Source organism: Hemiscyllium ocellatum, chromosome 2 (genome assembly GCF_020745735.1).
Source record: "Hemiscyllium ocellatum isolate sHemOce1 chromosome 2, sHemOce1.pat.X.cur, whole genome shotgun sequence".
In the NCBI taxonomy this organism is placed as follows: Eukaryota; Metazoa; Chordata; class Chondrichthyes; order Orectolobiformes; family Hemiscylliidae; genus Hemiscyllium; species Hemiscyllium ocellatum.
In genome coordinates, this window is record NC_083402.1 from 80844535 (window position 1) to 80861807 (window position 17273).

Below are 17273 nucleotides of genomic sequence, written 5' to 3' on the forward strand. Positions count from 1 at the left end.
CCACCAGTTCCGATTCGATATTTTCCATGTCCTTTTCCACAGTAAATACTGATGCCAAGTACTCATTTACTATCTCCTTCTCTTTTCTCCCCCCCCCCCCCCCCCCCCCCCCCCAACAACACACACACACACACACACACACACACACACACACACACACACACACACACCAGTCTTCTGCGGCACCACACAAATGCAGCCTTGCTGATCTTTGAGGGGCCACATTCTCTCCCTAGTTGATCTTTTGTCCTTACTGTATTTGTAAAACCCTTTGGATGCTCCTTAATTCTATTTGCCAGAACTATCTAATGTCCTCTTTTTGCCCTCCTGATTTCCCTCTTAAATATGCTCCTACTGCCTTATACTCTTCTAAGGATTCACTTGACCTATCCTGTCTATACTTGACACACTTCTTTTTTCTTAACCGAACCCTCCATTCTCCAGCATTCCCAAAACCTATGAGCCTTTCCTTTGAGCCTAATAGGAATATACTATATCTGGACACTCCTTATCTTATTGCTGAAGGCTTCCAATTTTCCTGTGAACATCTGCTCCCAATCAGCTTTTAAAAGTTCTTGCCTAATGCATACTTGCAGTTGTCTTTAGGTGAATGGTGTTACTGTAAGTTTATAAAATGCATGGGATTTGAAATATTGAGAAGTTAAGGTGATATTGAGCTTATGATATTGTCATAAGTTGTAGTTAATTAGGCTAATGGCCGATCAATAAATGTTTGTTTATACCTTAGCCAGGGCAGGTTTCTTTAAATAAAAACTGAAGTTCTGAGAAAAGGTCACTTGACCAGAACATTAACTCTGATTTCTCTCCACAAATGCTGCCATCCCTACTGAGCTTTTCCAGCAATTTCTATTTTGGGTTTCTCTCTTTCTAATGTTGGGTGCTATTACCAATTGACCAGCTAGCCAGGCTTGTTAATGGGATCTCTGGTAGAGCTAGAATTTCAACTTGGAAAACTTACCATTCAACATTAATTAAAAGTAGGGTGACATCAAATAAACAACTTGTGGAAATGTTACTCATGTTTCAGTGCTCGTAAACAACCTGGTTTTAGTTAGCTGAACTTGAGCCTTACGAAGAAATTCATATATTTTGGTTCTGTCACTCAGCACAAAATCTATTCCGCTGAAATTGAAGATTCTTGCAATAGTTTTGTGTTTTCTGAATTAACTGTTTCTTTTAAAATCTAGGAATAGTGAAAATTCTGCTTTCCCAACCGCAAGTTGAATTAAATCAACAGGTAAGACAATTAGACTTGGCTTTAGATTTATCATGGAGTGTCAGATATATCTGGCAAGATTTTGGTCAAATTTTGATCAATTAAGGCTGGCAGTTATTGCTAAACCCAGGAAACATTTTGGTGTCGAATTGCATAACAGAGCGACAAACATGCCACATTTTGTATAGCTTAATGTCTCAATTCCATAGAAACTTGCGTAACTGAAAGAAGAACTAGATTGAGAAGTTCCTTTACTAAATTTGAGTTCGTTATAAATTTCCTTAGAGGCAAAATTTTACTTGATGACAAAGGAATAAATTGAGCCAAGGCACTCATTCTTTGAATTTGATCCTTTCCAAAATCAATCCTGAGATTATTTTGGTGTAACTGAGGCCCATTTCCAAGCATTAGGCAGAATTTTCTCTTCCAAGACCAAGTCTCATGGTGAAGCTTGAAAAGCAAAAAGCTCTTCTGCTCACTGGCAATGCAGGTTTCCCAACATATTTGTTCTTCACCTGTGTGGATGAAATGCCATATTTAAGGGACAATAATTTGAAGTATTTTGGTCGCTCCACCATTTGGCACTGTATTCAAAAGGCATTTGAGCAGCGCTTCCCTATGTAACACAGGAGTATCATTCAAATTTTAATCAGCCCCACCAACACTTGGAGATGTCAGAGACCAGTCATATGAGCAGCACTGCTTTGCTGGAGGTTCTTCTGAAAGCTGTCCCTCTGAAGAGGAAAGATTTTTCCTTAAGGGTGGCATTAAGAGGTTATTCTGATTGTCAAAACCGGCCTAAACAGAGATGTTTGTGGAGGTCAGCTATCATGGTCAGCTCAAGAATGTGGCTCCAGTGCACGATCTGTCCTCAAGGCTGTCTTGGGGCAAGGTTGCAATCACAAGATGGCCTTTTGAGTCAAGTCCCCGCTTGCTTGCCCTAATCAAAATTGTTGGCATGGGCTAATGTAGTTGTCTCACCTGGATCAGTATGGTGACATGGTCAGAATTCATCTCTAATATTAAGCATTTCTAGCAACAAGCTAGCAAGTACTGCATATGACTGAGATTTCAGCCCTAACTGGCAGAGTACGGGAGATCCCTAGTTCTGAACATCCAACATATAAACACTCAGTTACAATCACAGATGGGATCTCATTTGTAAGCATCAAGGCCCAATATATGAAAATTTCCTGCAGTTACTAATAGCTGTTTTCCATTGTCCTTTTATTGTGTTCTGACTTACACACAAATTAATTTGTAAGCAGACTGTAGAATGAAGAGTGCTCGCACCCCAGGGACTGCCTGTCAGCATTTGCACAAAGAAATGGCTTGTATTTGAAGGGCCTATGTAACTGAAGAGCCTTATACTTTCAAAGGCTTGGAGAAGTACAGAGTCATGTTTGTGCCCATATGTTTTGCAATCCATGATTCGCCTTACTTTGTGATTTTACAAAGTGACTACTAGAATGTTAGAAAAAGAACAAGGAAAAGTCAATTTAGAATTTACTCAAGGTAAACGAAGAGCGAGTGCATTGAAGTATCCACCACTGATTTGTGGGTTGGCTAGATTTCTTGTGAAGAGAGAATAAGGAAACTCGATCTTTATTCTCTAGAGTTTCAAAGGATGAGAGATGATCTTATTGAAGCAGACAAAATTTTTAGTGGACTTTATAGTGTAAGTGCAGGATTGACTGTTTCCCCTGCTTCTTGGCCCACAACCAAGGGATGCATTCTGGATAAGAGTTGGGAATATGATAAGGAATTTCTTAACCCAGAGGGTGATGAATCTGTGGTGTGCTTACCCGACGTGGCTGTATAGGTTGTCATTGATTTCAATAGGAAAATTAATAGGTTTGTAAGAGTGCAAGATATTAAGTGATATAGACTTTGATAAAGAATATTGGCCTTGTTTTAGTTGAATTGTGGAACTGGTTTGAAAGGCTGAATCGTTGTCCTGTTTTTTTTAATGCCATGTTCCTAAAACATGGCCAGTAAATGCATTGGAAATTGTACCACTAATTTGATATCCTGTCAAAAAGCAAATGTTCACTTTGGATGGTTCACTTTCTGTAAAGAAGCATCACTATTCTTTAGGAAGATCTCATTTTCCCAGAGGTTATAAGCGTTACTTTCTACTTGCAGTTAATACAGGCAAACGTGCACGCTTTCCAATCTTGCAGAAAGCCACCACAACTTTAGTGTGTTAAATGTCAAACCTGACAGTTAGTTAGATACAGATAAAAAGTCACATAATAACACTTCACTGACTGCACCCAGCTTTTTTTTTCTGAAGCCATTGCTTTTCTTTTTATGGTTGATTGTTTCCTTTACCAGAATAACAGAAAAAAACAACAGCTTTTAGTCTGTCTGCTAAAAGGATGTGTAGATACTTATCCTCTGTTAAATACAGTTCAGAATTTGAATGGAATGTTAAGAGAAATGGAGAGCGATGCTGTTTCCAAGCTGAATATGACACACCTTTCTTCCCCCCGCCCCCCCATCATTCATGTATCCCAAGGAATTTAGAATGGTTACTAATGTTATGCACAGCTTACCTTTTTTAGCCATTGTTTCACAACCAAGATTATTGTTTTTAAAAATCCCAGCCACTAATTCCTGCATGATCCATTCTCGATCTTGTGTGGAAAGAAATGTTCCTCTCTTCAGGCTTAATGTCTCCATGGAAAGGAACTTCACTTGCTGGGGCAAATTAGCAGCTAATTCCAGTCTATGTCCTTTATTTAGCATTCTTTTTTAAGAATGGTTTTGTGTTCACTTGATGCAGTTACAAATTAATATTCCATATTGAGTACCTTTTATAACAATGTACACCTGTGTAAGTTTTGGTCTGTGTTGCATTTACACAGAATAAGCTGGGAGACACCATTGTGCATGCTGCTGCATGGAAAGGATATGAAGATATTCTAGAGCTGTTGCTCATGAAAGGTATTTTTTTTAAAGTTAACCTTATATGCTGTGTTTTAATTGTATTAATTATCAATTTACATTGTCTTTATATTTAAAGAAATTTGTGTTGCAGACGTTTCGTCCCCTGTCCAGGTGACATCCTCAGTGCTTGGGAGCCTCCTGTGAAGCGCTTCTGTGACTTTTCCTCTGGCATTATAATGGTTTGAATCTGCCGCTTCTGGTTCAGTTCCAGCTATCCATTGCAGTGGCCGGTATATTGGGTCCAGGTCGATGTGCTTATTGATTGAATCTGTGGATGAGTGCCATGCCTCTAGGAATTCCCTGGCTGTTCTCTGTTGGGCTTGTCCTATAATAGTGGTGTTGTCCCAGTCGAATTCATGTTGCTTGTCATCTGCGTATATGGCTACTAAGGATAGCTGGTCGTGTCGTTTCGTGGCTCGCTGGTGTTCATGGATGTGGATCGTTAGCTGTCTTCCTGTTTGTCCGATGTAGTGTTTTGTGCAGTCCTTGCATGGGATTTTGTGCACTACATTGGTTTTGCTCATGCTGGGTATCGGGTCCTTCGTTCTGGTGAGTTGTTGCCTGAGAGTGGCTGTTGGTTAGTGTGCTGTTATGAGTCCTAGTGGTCGCAGTAGTCTGGCTGTCAGTTCAGAAATGCTCTTGATGTATGGTAGTGTGGCTAGTCCTTTGGGTTGCGGCATGTCCTTGTTCCGTCATTTTTTTCTTAGGCATCTGTTGATGAAATTGCGCGGGTATCCTTTTTTGGCGAATACATTGTATAGGTGTTCTTCCTCTTTTTGCAGTGTGTTGTGGCCCTTTTTGAACAGTGTCTTGATGTAACTTTTGTGTCTGCTGGACATACAGAACAGGCAACAGGACATTGAACCTATCAACAAAGACGACATTCACTTCACATTCAACAACCAAATATATGAACAAATCAACGGCACACCCATTGGCTCACCCATCTCTGGACTCAGCAGAAGCGGTAATACAAAGATTAGAACAAACTGTCTTACTGCAAATTCAACCCAAACGCTGGGTCAGTTATGTGGATGACACCTTTGTAATCATTAAAAACACAGATAGAGAACACACACCGGGTCATCAACGCCACACTCACAGGAATCCGATTCACTAGAGATGAAGAAATGGACAACCAACTCCCATTCCTAGACGTGACGGTACAGAGAACACCTAACGGAGAATTCACCACAAAGGTATACAGGAAAGCCACACACACAGACCAAGTCCTGAACTATGAAAGCAACCATCCCAACACACACAAAGGAAGTTGCATCAAGACACTGTTCAAAAGGGCCACAACACACTGCAGTACACTAGAACTGCAAAAAGAGGAAAAACACCTATACAATGTATTCGTCAAAAATGGATACCCGCGCAATTTCATCAACAGATGCCTAAGGAAAAGACGATGGAACGAGGACATGGCGCAACCCAAAGGACTAGCCACACTACCATACATCAAGAGCATTTCCGAACTGACAGCCAGACTACTGCGACCACTAGGACTCATAACAGCACACAGACCAACAGCCACTCTCAGACAACAACTCATCAGGACGAAGGATCTGACACCCAGCATGAGCAAAACCAATGTAGTGTACAAAATCCCATGCAAGGACTGCACAAAGCACTACATAGGGCAAACAGGAAGACAGCTAACGATCCGCATCCATGAATACCAACTAGCCACGAAACGACACGACCAGCTATCCTTAGTAGCCTCACACGCAGATGACAAGCAACATGAATTCGACTGGGACAACACTACTATTATAGGACAAGCCAAACTGAGAACAGCCAGGGAATTCCTAGAAGCATGGCATTCATCCACAGATTCAATCAATAAGCACATCGACCTGGACCCAATATACCGGCCACTGCAGTGGACAGCTGGAACTGACAATCAGAAGCGGCAGATTCAAACCACTACAAATGCCAGAGGAAAAATCACCAGAAGCGCTTCACAGGAGGCTCCCAAGCACTGAGGGTGTCACCCAGACAGGGGACGAAACGTCTGCAAAACAAATTCCCGGCTCGGCGAACAGAACCACAACAACGAGCACCCGAGCTACAAATCTTCGCTCAAACTTTGAATATTTAAAGAAAACTTTAATCCCACCCTTCGTGTGCTCTTGCCACAAGTTAGCTTTGCTGGTCTGTGTTCTTCTTAACGTGAAGAATGAATTTGGACAAGTTCATAGCTGCCGCAAATGATTGTCCATTGGTTCACTTGTGAACTGGTTTGTCTGAACTGTTAATAACAGAAGAACAATACGGCACAGGTTTGGCTCTCCAAACCTGCACTGATATACATTTTGCCCTTAAATACTAAAACCGTTTTCGCTTCCAGAATCAATATCCCTTTCTTCCCTTTGTACTCGGGTATTCACCCAGGTTTTCTTCTCGGCTGCTATTGTCTGCTTCAACCATCACTAGCAGTGCGTCCCAGACAGTCACCATCCTTTGGTAGCACAGTACTTAGCGCTGTTGCCTCACAGTACCAGAGACCCGGGTTCAATTCCCGTCTTAGGTGACTCTGTGTGGAGTTTGCACATTCTCCCTGTGTCTGCGTGGGTTTCCTCCGGGTGCTCCGGTTTCCTCCCACAATCCAAAAATATGCAGGTTGGGTGAATTGGCCATGCTAAATTGCCCGTAGTGTTAGGTGAAGGGATAAATGTAGGAGTATGGGTCTGGGTGGTATACGCTTCGGCGGGTCAGTGTGGACTTGTTGGGCCGAAGGGCCTGTTTCCACACTAAGTAATCTAATCTAATCTTTGTGTGAAAAACCTGTCCTACATCTCTTTTGAGTGCCACACCCTGGCACTTTGAACCTGTGTCCCCTGATAAATTGACCCCTCCATCCTGGGAAAAGCTTCTTACTTTGCATTCTACGCATACATTCAGCATCTTTATAAACTTCTGTCAGGTTGCCCCTCAACCTCCTGCGTTCCAGTGAGAGCAAATCTCATCTATACGGCCTTTCTTTAGAACTCAAATCCCCCCATCAGGAAACATTTTGGTAAACCTTTTCTGTGCCCTCACCAAAGCGTTCGCATCCTTTTCGGCAGTGCAGTGACCGGGACTGTACGCAGTATTCCAAGTATGGCCTAATTAAATTTCTATAAAGCTGCAGTGCAATTTGTATGTCCTTGTATTCCATCCCCCTTCCAATGAAGGCAAGCATAATGTAGGCCTCTTTTTTTTTTAATCCTTACTTACCCGTGCTGCCACCTTCAGTGATCTGTTAAACTGCACACCCAGATTCCTCTGCATATTAACACTGCTAAGGCTTCTGCCATTCACTGTATAATTTCCACCTGTACTTGACCTTTTAAAATACGTCACCTTGCATTTGTCCAGATTAAACTCCATCTGTCATTGTTCTGCCCATTCCTCCAACTGATCTATATCCTGCTGTATCTGCTGACAGTCCTCCTCGCTATCAGCAACTCCCCCAATCTTTGTATCATGCACAAACTTATTTATTAGACCAGCCATTTTCCTCCAAATCATTGATGTAGACCATGAATGACAGAGGTCCCAGCACTGAACCCAGTGGAACACCACAAAGTCTCAACCCTCCATTTCAAAAAGCATCCTTCCACCATTGCCCTCTGCCTATGACTAAGCCATTTCTAAATTAGTCTTGCCAGCTCACCCTGATACCATGTAACTTCACCCTTTGTACCAGTCTGCCATGAGGGGCCTTGTCCAGCGCTTTATTGAAGTCCATATAGATGTTCGCAACCACTTTTTCCCTCAACAATCATCTTCGTCATCTCAAAAGAACTCTATCAAGTTGTTGAGATACAACCTCCTCTGCACAAAGGTATGTTATTTATTGCTGATCAGTCCATTTGCTTTTAAATGCAAATAGATCTTTCCCTGAGGATCTTTTCTAATTTCCCTACAAACAGCATGAGATACTCAGCTCTGTCATTTCCTGGACCATCCCTACTACCCTTCTTAAACAACAGAACAACTTTTAGCTATTCTCCAGTCCTCTGGGACCTCACCAGTGGCCAAAGTGGATACAAAAATGTCAGTCAATACTCCAGCAATTTGTTCTTTTACCTTCCTCAATACTCTGGGATAGATTCCATCAGGTCCCAGGAACTTATTTACCTTCATACTTGTTAATGCACAACACCTCTTCCTTTTTTAATTGCAACTTGGCTTTGAAACTCAATATTCCCTTCCTTGAGATCATCATCCTCCTCCAATGCCATCTCTGAATACTGCCACCAAGTATTTGTTTAGGACCTCACCTACTTCTGGCTCCACGCACCTATTCCATTCTTTGTCTTTTGATTGGGTCAACCCTTTCCCTGGCTACCTTGCTTATTTAAGTCTTTGGATTCTCAATCTTTTTTTAAAATCACACAACACGAGGTTATAGTCCAACAGGTTTAATTGGAAACACACTAGCTTTTGGAGCACTGCTCCTTCAGCTGGTTGTGAAGTACACTACAACCACCTGATGAAGGAGCAATGCTTCCAGTTATACCTGATGGACTGTAACCTGATGTTGTGATTTTTAACTTTTGGACACCCCAGTTCAACACCGGCATCTCCAAATCATGACTCCTTAATCTTAATTTGCTACTAACTTTTCATGACCTGGTATTAAGGACTGGAGTGCAGTTTTCCTTCAAATGATCAAACACAAATTGATTACTCTCCAAAACAAAATTTTGATTTTTTTGGAATGGAAATGATAGAGACAATTATTTGTGGAATCACAATGAATGTTTGTTATTTGTGCTGACTTTGCAGAAATAGATGGATTAAATTTTGACCCATCTAATTAACTAAAATGCAAGTTCAACAGAATAAGAAAAGATTACCTTAGCTTGTTGTTTTTAAAGGAGATTAGTCATGCTACAATAAATCTAATTGCCAATGTAGGTGGGGATGAAATTATGGCATTTTGGACCAGTCATTTGTCCAATTTTATTCTATCAATTTCAAAGCGGCAGAAACTTGACCAGTACACTGGTACAATGTCTCATTTGTCCATCTGGAGATCTGCGAACAGGTCTTGAAACAGATTCTCACTGGGAGTGAAGACCCCATCTTGTGGTTGATTCCTGAGGACAGAATCTGAATTTTTTGCACACCTATTAATTGCAGGGTTTCCAGATTTGTCATGTGCACAACCATCACACCCTAACCTCCAGACACCAGTTCCACTGGTTAGAGTCCTCTCTAAGACACTTGCTTTTAAGGTACCACAGCAGAATTGGTTCATTCAACCTTTTGTCTTCTCTGCCTTTTGATCATGGCTGCTTGTCGCCCTTGATCTCCTTATTAATCAAAAACCTATCTATTTTGTCTTAAATGCACTGTGACTGGGCCTCCACAGCCTTCTTTCTGCATCGGTGAATTCCCTCTGACAGATTCACCACCCTGTGGCTGGAGAAATTTCTGATCTCAGTTCAAAAGGGCTGTCCTTTCACTCTGAGATGGTGTCCTCAGGTCCTCATCTCTCCTATAACTGGAAGCATCTTCTCCACCTACCAATCTAGATCTGTGTATTCTGTAGGTTTCAATTAGGTCCCCTTCATCCTTCTAAATTCCATCCAGAGCAGATTCGGGGACCTCAACTGCTTCTCAGATGACAAGCCCTTCATCTCTGGCATCATTCTTATGAACCTCCTTTGGACCCCTCCAAGTCTAGCACAAGAGTTATCAGTGCTGCAAGTCTGCAGTTAAATCCATCTTCAGTAAAGTTGAGTTAATTTATCAGCTCGAAGAGGAGCATACCACCAAATGGTAAAAATTTATTCTGGTTAGTGAAATGAGATTTCCTCAATTAAATAGATGGATTAAGAGGGTTATAAATACTTCGTTTTATATGTTAAAATAATATTGCATGTTAATAGACACAGCTTCTCTTTATTTATTAGTTCAGCTTTGGGAACAGGGATCAGATGTTTTGTGATTATAACCCTGTGGTCAAGAGCTGAAATTGCATCTTGACAAGTTACAAAATGTAATAATTAAATATTGCTGTTTGTTAACCTGCAATGTTTTGTCCTAAAACCAATTTGAGAAAGAAATGTCCTATTTACCTGGTCTACCTCTCCGCATTGCACTGGTGTAAACGAAGTATACTCTTCAGATGAATTGATCATAATGAGCTAATTGGATTAAAGTATTTCAGTGCACTTCTTTTCCTGGATGAAGTTGTATTTGGCTGTTTTTGTATATTGTTTGATCATGTATTTTGTACTGAAATATCTACTTGGGAATCAACGAAGTGGTGATGATTTAAGTAGGGGGTTTATTTGCCTTCACGCTAAGGTATTGAGATTCTACACTGAAGTGCTGTTATTTCTGGATGGAGGGAGTAATTACAGCATGTTTTAAATATGTGTTTTTGTTATAAATGTTAATGTAAGAATTGTTAGCTAGAAAATGACATTAATGGTACTGTAATTGTAAATAGGAGGTGGGTACATCACTTTTTGGGGGAAAAGTGACTTATTGAAGAAATAGAAAACCTGACCTGGACAATTAGTTATGACAGGACATGGATTTTTGATCTTGCGCAGTTCTTTGAGTTCTACAACTTGATCTAACTTTTTTCATTTTGTTATTATGTTTGGATTTCTTGGTGATGGAGCATTATTTGCATCTAAACATTTAGTTTCTTTCTCCTCCTGTTACCCCTTTCCACCAAGGTACACTTCCTACATTGGGAGGATAGAATTGTAAGAAATACTAGTTATTTCTTTTAGATGGTCTCTGAAAATGGAATTTTATGATATTTCATTGTGCCCATTTAATGGGGGAGGTTCCATCCATTTGATACAATCTTCATGTGTTTAACTCTATTACTAAGTGAGATGTACCAAACCCTCTGATTTGATTCACAGAGACATAACTGAATATTGCTTAAAAAGAAAGCAAACTGTTTTCCACTTATTGGGCAATTTATAAAAATTGTACAAGGAAAACAGCAATTTTTTATTGAATAAGATGCTGACTGGTTGGCGAGTAGACTTTGACTGACAGAAGTGTTGCCTTGGAGATTGAAATCAGACAAATTGATTAATTCAGGTTTTGCTTGTGAGTTGAACCAGTGTATCTGTTGCCATTTTATTCATCCATGATGTGGGTTTCACTTGTTGAGCTAGCATTTAATATTGTATTCTAATTGCTTTGGAAAAGGTAGTGGTATGCTGCTTTCTTAAATTGCAGTATTCCCTTTGGTGTAGGTACACTACAGTGCTGTTAGGGAGTTCCAGGATGTTTGAGTTAATTCTTGATTTTGTTGAGTTGAAATGGGCACAGTGTATTCTTTGCTGTTGAGTCTGGCTGACCATTCTAAGTTTGTTGTCCATTTAATTCTTAGAACACTGTTGTTTAATAAATGTCCACTGCAGAATCACAATTCACTGTTGAGATTTGCAGACAGTCTGGTCAGGCACAGCTTGTTGCAAACAATTAAAGGAATATGCCAGTCTGAGATGTATAGCTTGCATACCTAGAATCTCACTGGCACTGAAAATCATATCATATTGCTCATTCATGTGACGCATGAAGTGTCTTTTTGCTTAATGGCAGTGTCCTATTCGGGGCAAACAATACTCATGATGCTACTGCACAGTCGCAATACAAACCATCTATTTTCACCTGTTCATCAATCCTTTGAGGTACCTTTCCCTTCTGATATAGACTGGGCACTTTCCAGGATCAAAGAGATTGCCTGTGGTCCACCAAAATGACACCGAACTTCCAGTTGTCTGCCTCTTCAACACGCGGCTGTATTCCTATGCCAACATGCATGGAACAAATTGTTCCAATTATATTTAAGATTGCTGATAACACCAATTTTGAAGTGCCTATAACTGTAGAAATTCAGATGCATGTATTGGCCAGTAAAGGCAGACTTGAGGAAGACCGTAATCGACATTCCTTTGTTTCAAATAGAGCTCATTTCTCAACTAAGATGTCAAGAGAGGGAGCTTGTGACACTTCAGAGGTGAATTTGAGGGCAGGATTTGCCCCATGGTGTGTGTTTTGTTTAAAAAAGAATAAATAGACAGTCTTTTCCTTCGGGTGGGGGAGTCCAGAACTAGAGGGCATGGGTTTAGGGTGAGAGGGAAAGGATATAAAAGAGACCTGAGGGGCAACTTTTTCATGCAGTGTGGTACGTGTATAGAATGAGCTGCCAGAGGATGTGGTGGAGGCTGGTACAATTGCAACATTTAAAAGACATTTGGATGGATATATGAATAGGAAGGGTTTGGAAGGATATGGGCCAGGTGCTGGCAGGTGGGACTAGATTGGGTTGGGATATCTGGTCGGCATAGATGGGTTGGACCGAAGAGTCTGTTTTCATGTTGTACACCTCTATGACTCTAACTCTAAGATCATGAGTGCAGCTGATAATTCAAATACTGTAAAACCTTAATTTGCCTATTGGCAACTGGAAGAGGTTCTAGTTTAGGTGCCATTCCATGAAGGCATGTTTCTCATGGGGCTAAAAGGTCATTGAGAGCTGAGTCTAATGGGGATTCTATGGCATCATCACCTCTTTGGGCATGCATGGTGCTGGTGTTAAAATTGAACTCGACTGCCTGAACTAGTTCTTGTGTTTGAATTCAATTTATACTGATTCATGGTGTGATGGATCAAAGTTGCTATGAAGGGCATAACAGCACACCAACTTTTTCAGAAATGGATTAAAATGAAATTTACGAAAACTTCAAACACCTGTTGATGGCAATCTGAAATCAAACTGCCTTTGTATTTGATACCAATTCCTTCAGAAATAATTGTATATGCGGAAGTATTACATTTCGTTCCTATCCTCCTGCATCCCCTTTACTGAAATCTAGTGATTATTTTTGAAGCAGTGGCATTTTAGTGTTGGTGACTGTTTGACAGGCCAAGGAAGATGTCATTTGCTGTCCAAGACAAAACACAGGACAACTTCTATTATCGTGGCTATCCAAGTGTTTATATATTGAACCTTTTACCCTGAGACATCCATTCCTGCTGAAGTCTCAACCTTTCATAGTGTCAGCTGAAGCTTTTGAATGGTTTGTTAACTTCCACATCAAACTTTTAACTACCTCTCCAGACATATGGAAAAAACACAATGTCATATGTATAATTATGTCTCTTATCTATAGGTGCCAGGATAGATCTGAAAAACAATGAGAACAAAGTGCCACTAGACATGGCCACCAATCCACAATGTTCTTCTCTTCTTAAAAAGAAATCTGGCCAAGGTAAGGAAGAACTGCCGTGGAAACTTTTTAACACGTCAACTTGCATCACTAAGTAGCCTGTATAATTGCAAATCATCAGCCCTGCATTAGATCTTCACAATGGACATCTTTCTCCTCCTCTTTGAATGCCATTCTTATCTAAACATGAAAGTATCAGGTGATACTTTGTACACAAGAATACATTTTTCTGAATCAAACAGTAATGTAGGCTCGAATGTTGGAACACACCATTTCATGAAGACCCAAAGAGCTGAGGGTAATGATATTGCTTATATATGCTCTGCTTCTAAGCCCCTTCTCTTTAAACCATAAACTGATGCTGCACAGGAGACTATTCAGCTCTTATGCCAGCTTTATGTCCAAATATCCAATGAACTGCTTTCTAATAACCCCATGGTTTTATTCCCCTGCTATTGTTTATTCAATCCTCCTTTGAAGGTTAGTATTTATTCACCTTCCATTTCCCTTGAAGGCAATAAATTCAATATCACAAGATTGCTCATTTTAAGAAGGTGGTTCGTCCTGTTGCGCCTCATTCTTTTGACTTACACCTTAAATCTATCTTCTGGCTACCAGTCCTTTTTGCAACTGGAAATAATTTCTTATTTAATCTATCAAAGCTCTTGAAAGTTTTGAACACCTATTAAATCTTCTTTTAACCTTACTGCTCAGAGTAGGTCCATCCCAGCGTTTTTCCTGAATCTTTTGTTCTGAAGAAGAACCATCTCTGCGGACTTCGGCATCTTTTACATTGATTCTAGCTTCTCTCCACCTCCATTGAAGTCCCTCTGCCAGTATAAATCCAGGTGTCTCCTGCCCCCTCTCTGAAGCCATGATGTTCCTTAAGTGTGATTTCTCAAAATTGAATCTGATAGCTGTGGTCTAACTAAGGTCTTAAAGTCTCAGCATAACTACCTGGCTTTTGCACTCCGTGCCCCTGTGAGCAAAAGCAATCATTTAATCAGTTTTAGAAAATGCATTTTCAGCTAATCTTAAAGCCTTATGGTATATTATTGTAAGTTACTGAGACTGGAGGCAAAAGAGAAAATGCTGGAAAATCTCAGCAGGTCTGGCAGTATCTGTGAGGAGAGAAAAGAGCTGATGTTTTGAGTCTAACTGACCCTTTGTTAAAGCTTTGACAAAGGGTCTGTTAGACTCCACATCAGCTCTTTTCTCTCCTCACAGATACTGCCAGACCTGCTGAGATTTTCCAGCATTTTCTCTTTCGGTTTCAATTCCAGCATCTGCAGTAATTTGCTTTTATTTTATTACTGACACTGGAGAGACTGGGATTTTGTCCCCCTGGAATGTAGGAGGCTGAGGGGGTGACCTTTTCTAGATGTTTATAAAATCATGAGGGGCATAGATCGGGTGAATAGCCAAGGTGTTTTGCTGTGGTAGGGGAGTCCAGAACTCTAGGTATAGGTTTAAAGTGAGTGGGGAAAGATTAAAAAGGAGCCTGAGGGGCAATGTTTTCATGCAGAGGGTGATGCATGTACAAAATGAGATACTAGAGAAAACAGTAGAAATGAGTACAATTGCAACATTTAAAAGACATTTGGACAGGGACGTGGATAGTCAGGATTTAGAGGGATATGGGCCAAATGCAGGCAAATGGGGCTAGTTCAGTTTAGAAAACTTGATTGACCTAGACATGTTGGGCTGAAGCATTGAAGCCGACACTATATGATTCTGCACCTCTTCAGGTCTTTGTCTTTGTACCCACTTTGAAATACTAGAGTGCATTATGGAAAATTTAACAGCAGAACACTTGGAAAACTATGACCAAATTAGTCGGCATAGCACAGATTTACGCACAGGAACTATAACTTATAAGAGGGAGCTAGTGGATGTGGTTTACTTGGACTTTCAGAAGGCTTGGACTTTCTCATTGGAAAGAAGGCTAAGAGGGAATTTGATAGAGACATACAAGATGATCAGAGGATTAGATAGGGTAGACAGTGAAAATCTTTTTCCTAGGATGACAATGTCAGCTTGTACGAGAGGGCATAACTACAAATTGAGGGGTGATAGATTTAAGACTGACATCAGAGGCAGGTTCTTTATGCAGAGTGGTAAGGGCGTGGAATGCCCTACCTGCCAATGTAGTCAACTCCGACACATTAGGGAGATTTAAACAATCCTTATGATGGGATAGTGTAGGAGGACGTGCTGAGAATAGTTCACAGGTCGACACAACATCAAGGGATGAAGGGCCTGTTCTGCACTGTTCTATGTTCTATTTTTAAAGGTCCCATACAAGAGATTAGTGTGAAAAAAGAGAATTGTTTCCTGTCTGGCAACCAAAGTGGAGGAATAAATGGGTCTTTTTCTGACCGTAACTAGTGGTGTAGGGATCAATGTTTGGATCCCAACTATTCACAATCCATATTAATAATTTAGAGAAGGGACCTAAATATAGTACTTCCAAGTTTGCAGGTGACTGGGTGAGAGGATGAGTTGTGAAGAGGATGCAGAAAGTGTTTTGTTATGATTTGGACAACTATGGACAAGCAAATGCATGGCAGTGGAATGATAATCTATATGGAAAGATGAGATTATTCCTATTGGTCGCAAAAATGGGAAGGCAGAATCATGTTTGAATGGTGATAGATTAAGGAGGGCTGCAAAGAGGCTTTCATGTCCCTGTGTACTGGTGGCTGAAAGTAAGCAGGGAGGTGCAACAGGCAAAGAGGCAAATTGTGTATTGGCCTTCATTGTGAGGAGATTTGAACATGGGACAGATGTCTTGCTACAATCCTATAGGACCTTGGTGAGACCTACACCCCTTACTGTGTGCAATTTTGTCACTTTCCCAGAACATTCTTGCTCAAATAATGAAGGGAGTGCATCAAAGGTTTACCAGACTGACTCCTGGGACAGCAGCAACTGTTATATAAAGAGACAGACTGGATTGATTAGGACAATATTCACTGCAGTTCAGAAGAATGAGATGGAATCCCATTAGAAATCTATCAACTTCTAACAGGACAAAGGCTGTATCTGGTGACCAGGAAGTCAGCATCCATCATTCACTAAGGATACAGGAAAGATCATTTTGGACTTTTTTGTAGCTGTACTGGTCACATCTTCATAAAAGTTAGATAGAAGCTAGGAGAGTATTAAAAAATTAACAGCCCAGCATTATGAGATTGAATATTTGTGGAGATGAGAAACGTCTTCAGTGTGGGGACCCTGCGGAACTATTTGGTGCAGAAATCGTTAAGGCTAAAGCATTGAATGTTTTCAGAACAGACTCAGTGCTTGGTGCTGAAGAGATCAAAGGGTATGTGGTGAATGATAGAAGCGGGTACTCAGTTGGAGGTTAACCATAAACACATTGAATGGTAGAGCAGGCTCAAAGGATAAAATAGTCTACTCCTATTTTCTATGCTTCTATGTATCACTTCATAAAACAAAAACATTGCAGATGCTTGAAATCTGAAATAAAGACAATACTGGAAATGGTCATGTGGGAGTTGTGATGATTTTTCATGTTTCCCCAGAGCTGCTGCTAGTCTGCTGATTGATTATTTACATTTTCTATTTTGCATCACTCCACTTTACATTGAATTTAATTTCTCCCCTCTCTCCCCATGTTACTGACTTTGTTTGTTTCCTGTGATCAAATTTAGTCAAATTTGAGTAAATGGCTAACATTAGTAATGATGACCATGAAATTGATAATTTAACATATAAACTCATCTGGTTCACTACCATTGCTTAGGAAAGGAAATCTACTGTCTTTTGTGACTTGGTCTACATGTGATTCTAGACCCAAGGCAAAGTGTCTTGTGCTTACATTCTAAAATGAACAAATGCACTATTAATTT

At 40.4% G+C, this 17273-nt stretch overlaps 1 protein-coding gene across 1 annotated transcript in view; it reads left to right on the forward strand.

The window, feature by feature from the left end:
- The window catches only part of ostf1 (osteoclast stimulating factor 1), an 84146-nt gene that overhangs the window by 46465 nt on the left and 20408 nt on the right, over nucleotides 1–17273 (forward strand). Inside the window, exons 7-9 of the mRNA XM_060845066.1 lie at nucleotides 1209–1258; nucleotides 4108–4186; nucleotides 13342–13440. Of these exons, the coding sequence (XP_060701049.1) occupies nucleotides 1209–1258; nucleotides 4108–4186; nucleotides 13342–13440 (228 nt within the window). The remainder of the gene's footprint in view (nucleotides 1–1208; nucleotides 1259–4107; nucleotides 4187–13341; nucleotides 13441–17273) is intronic.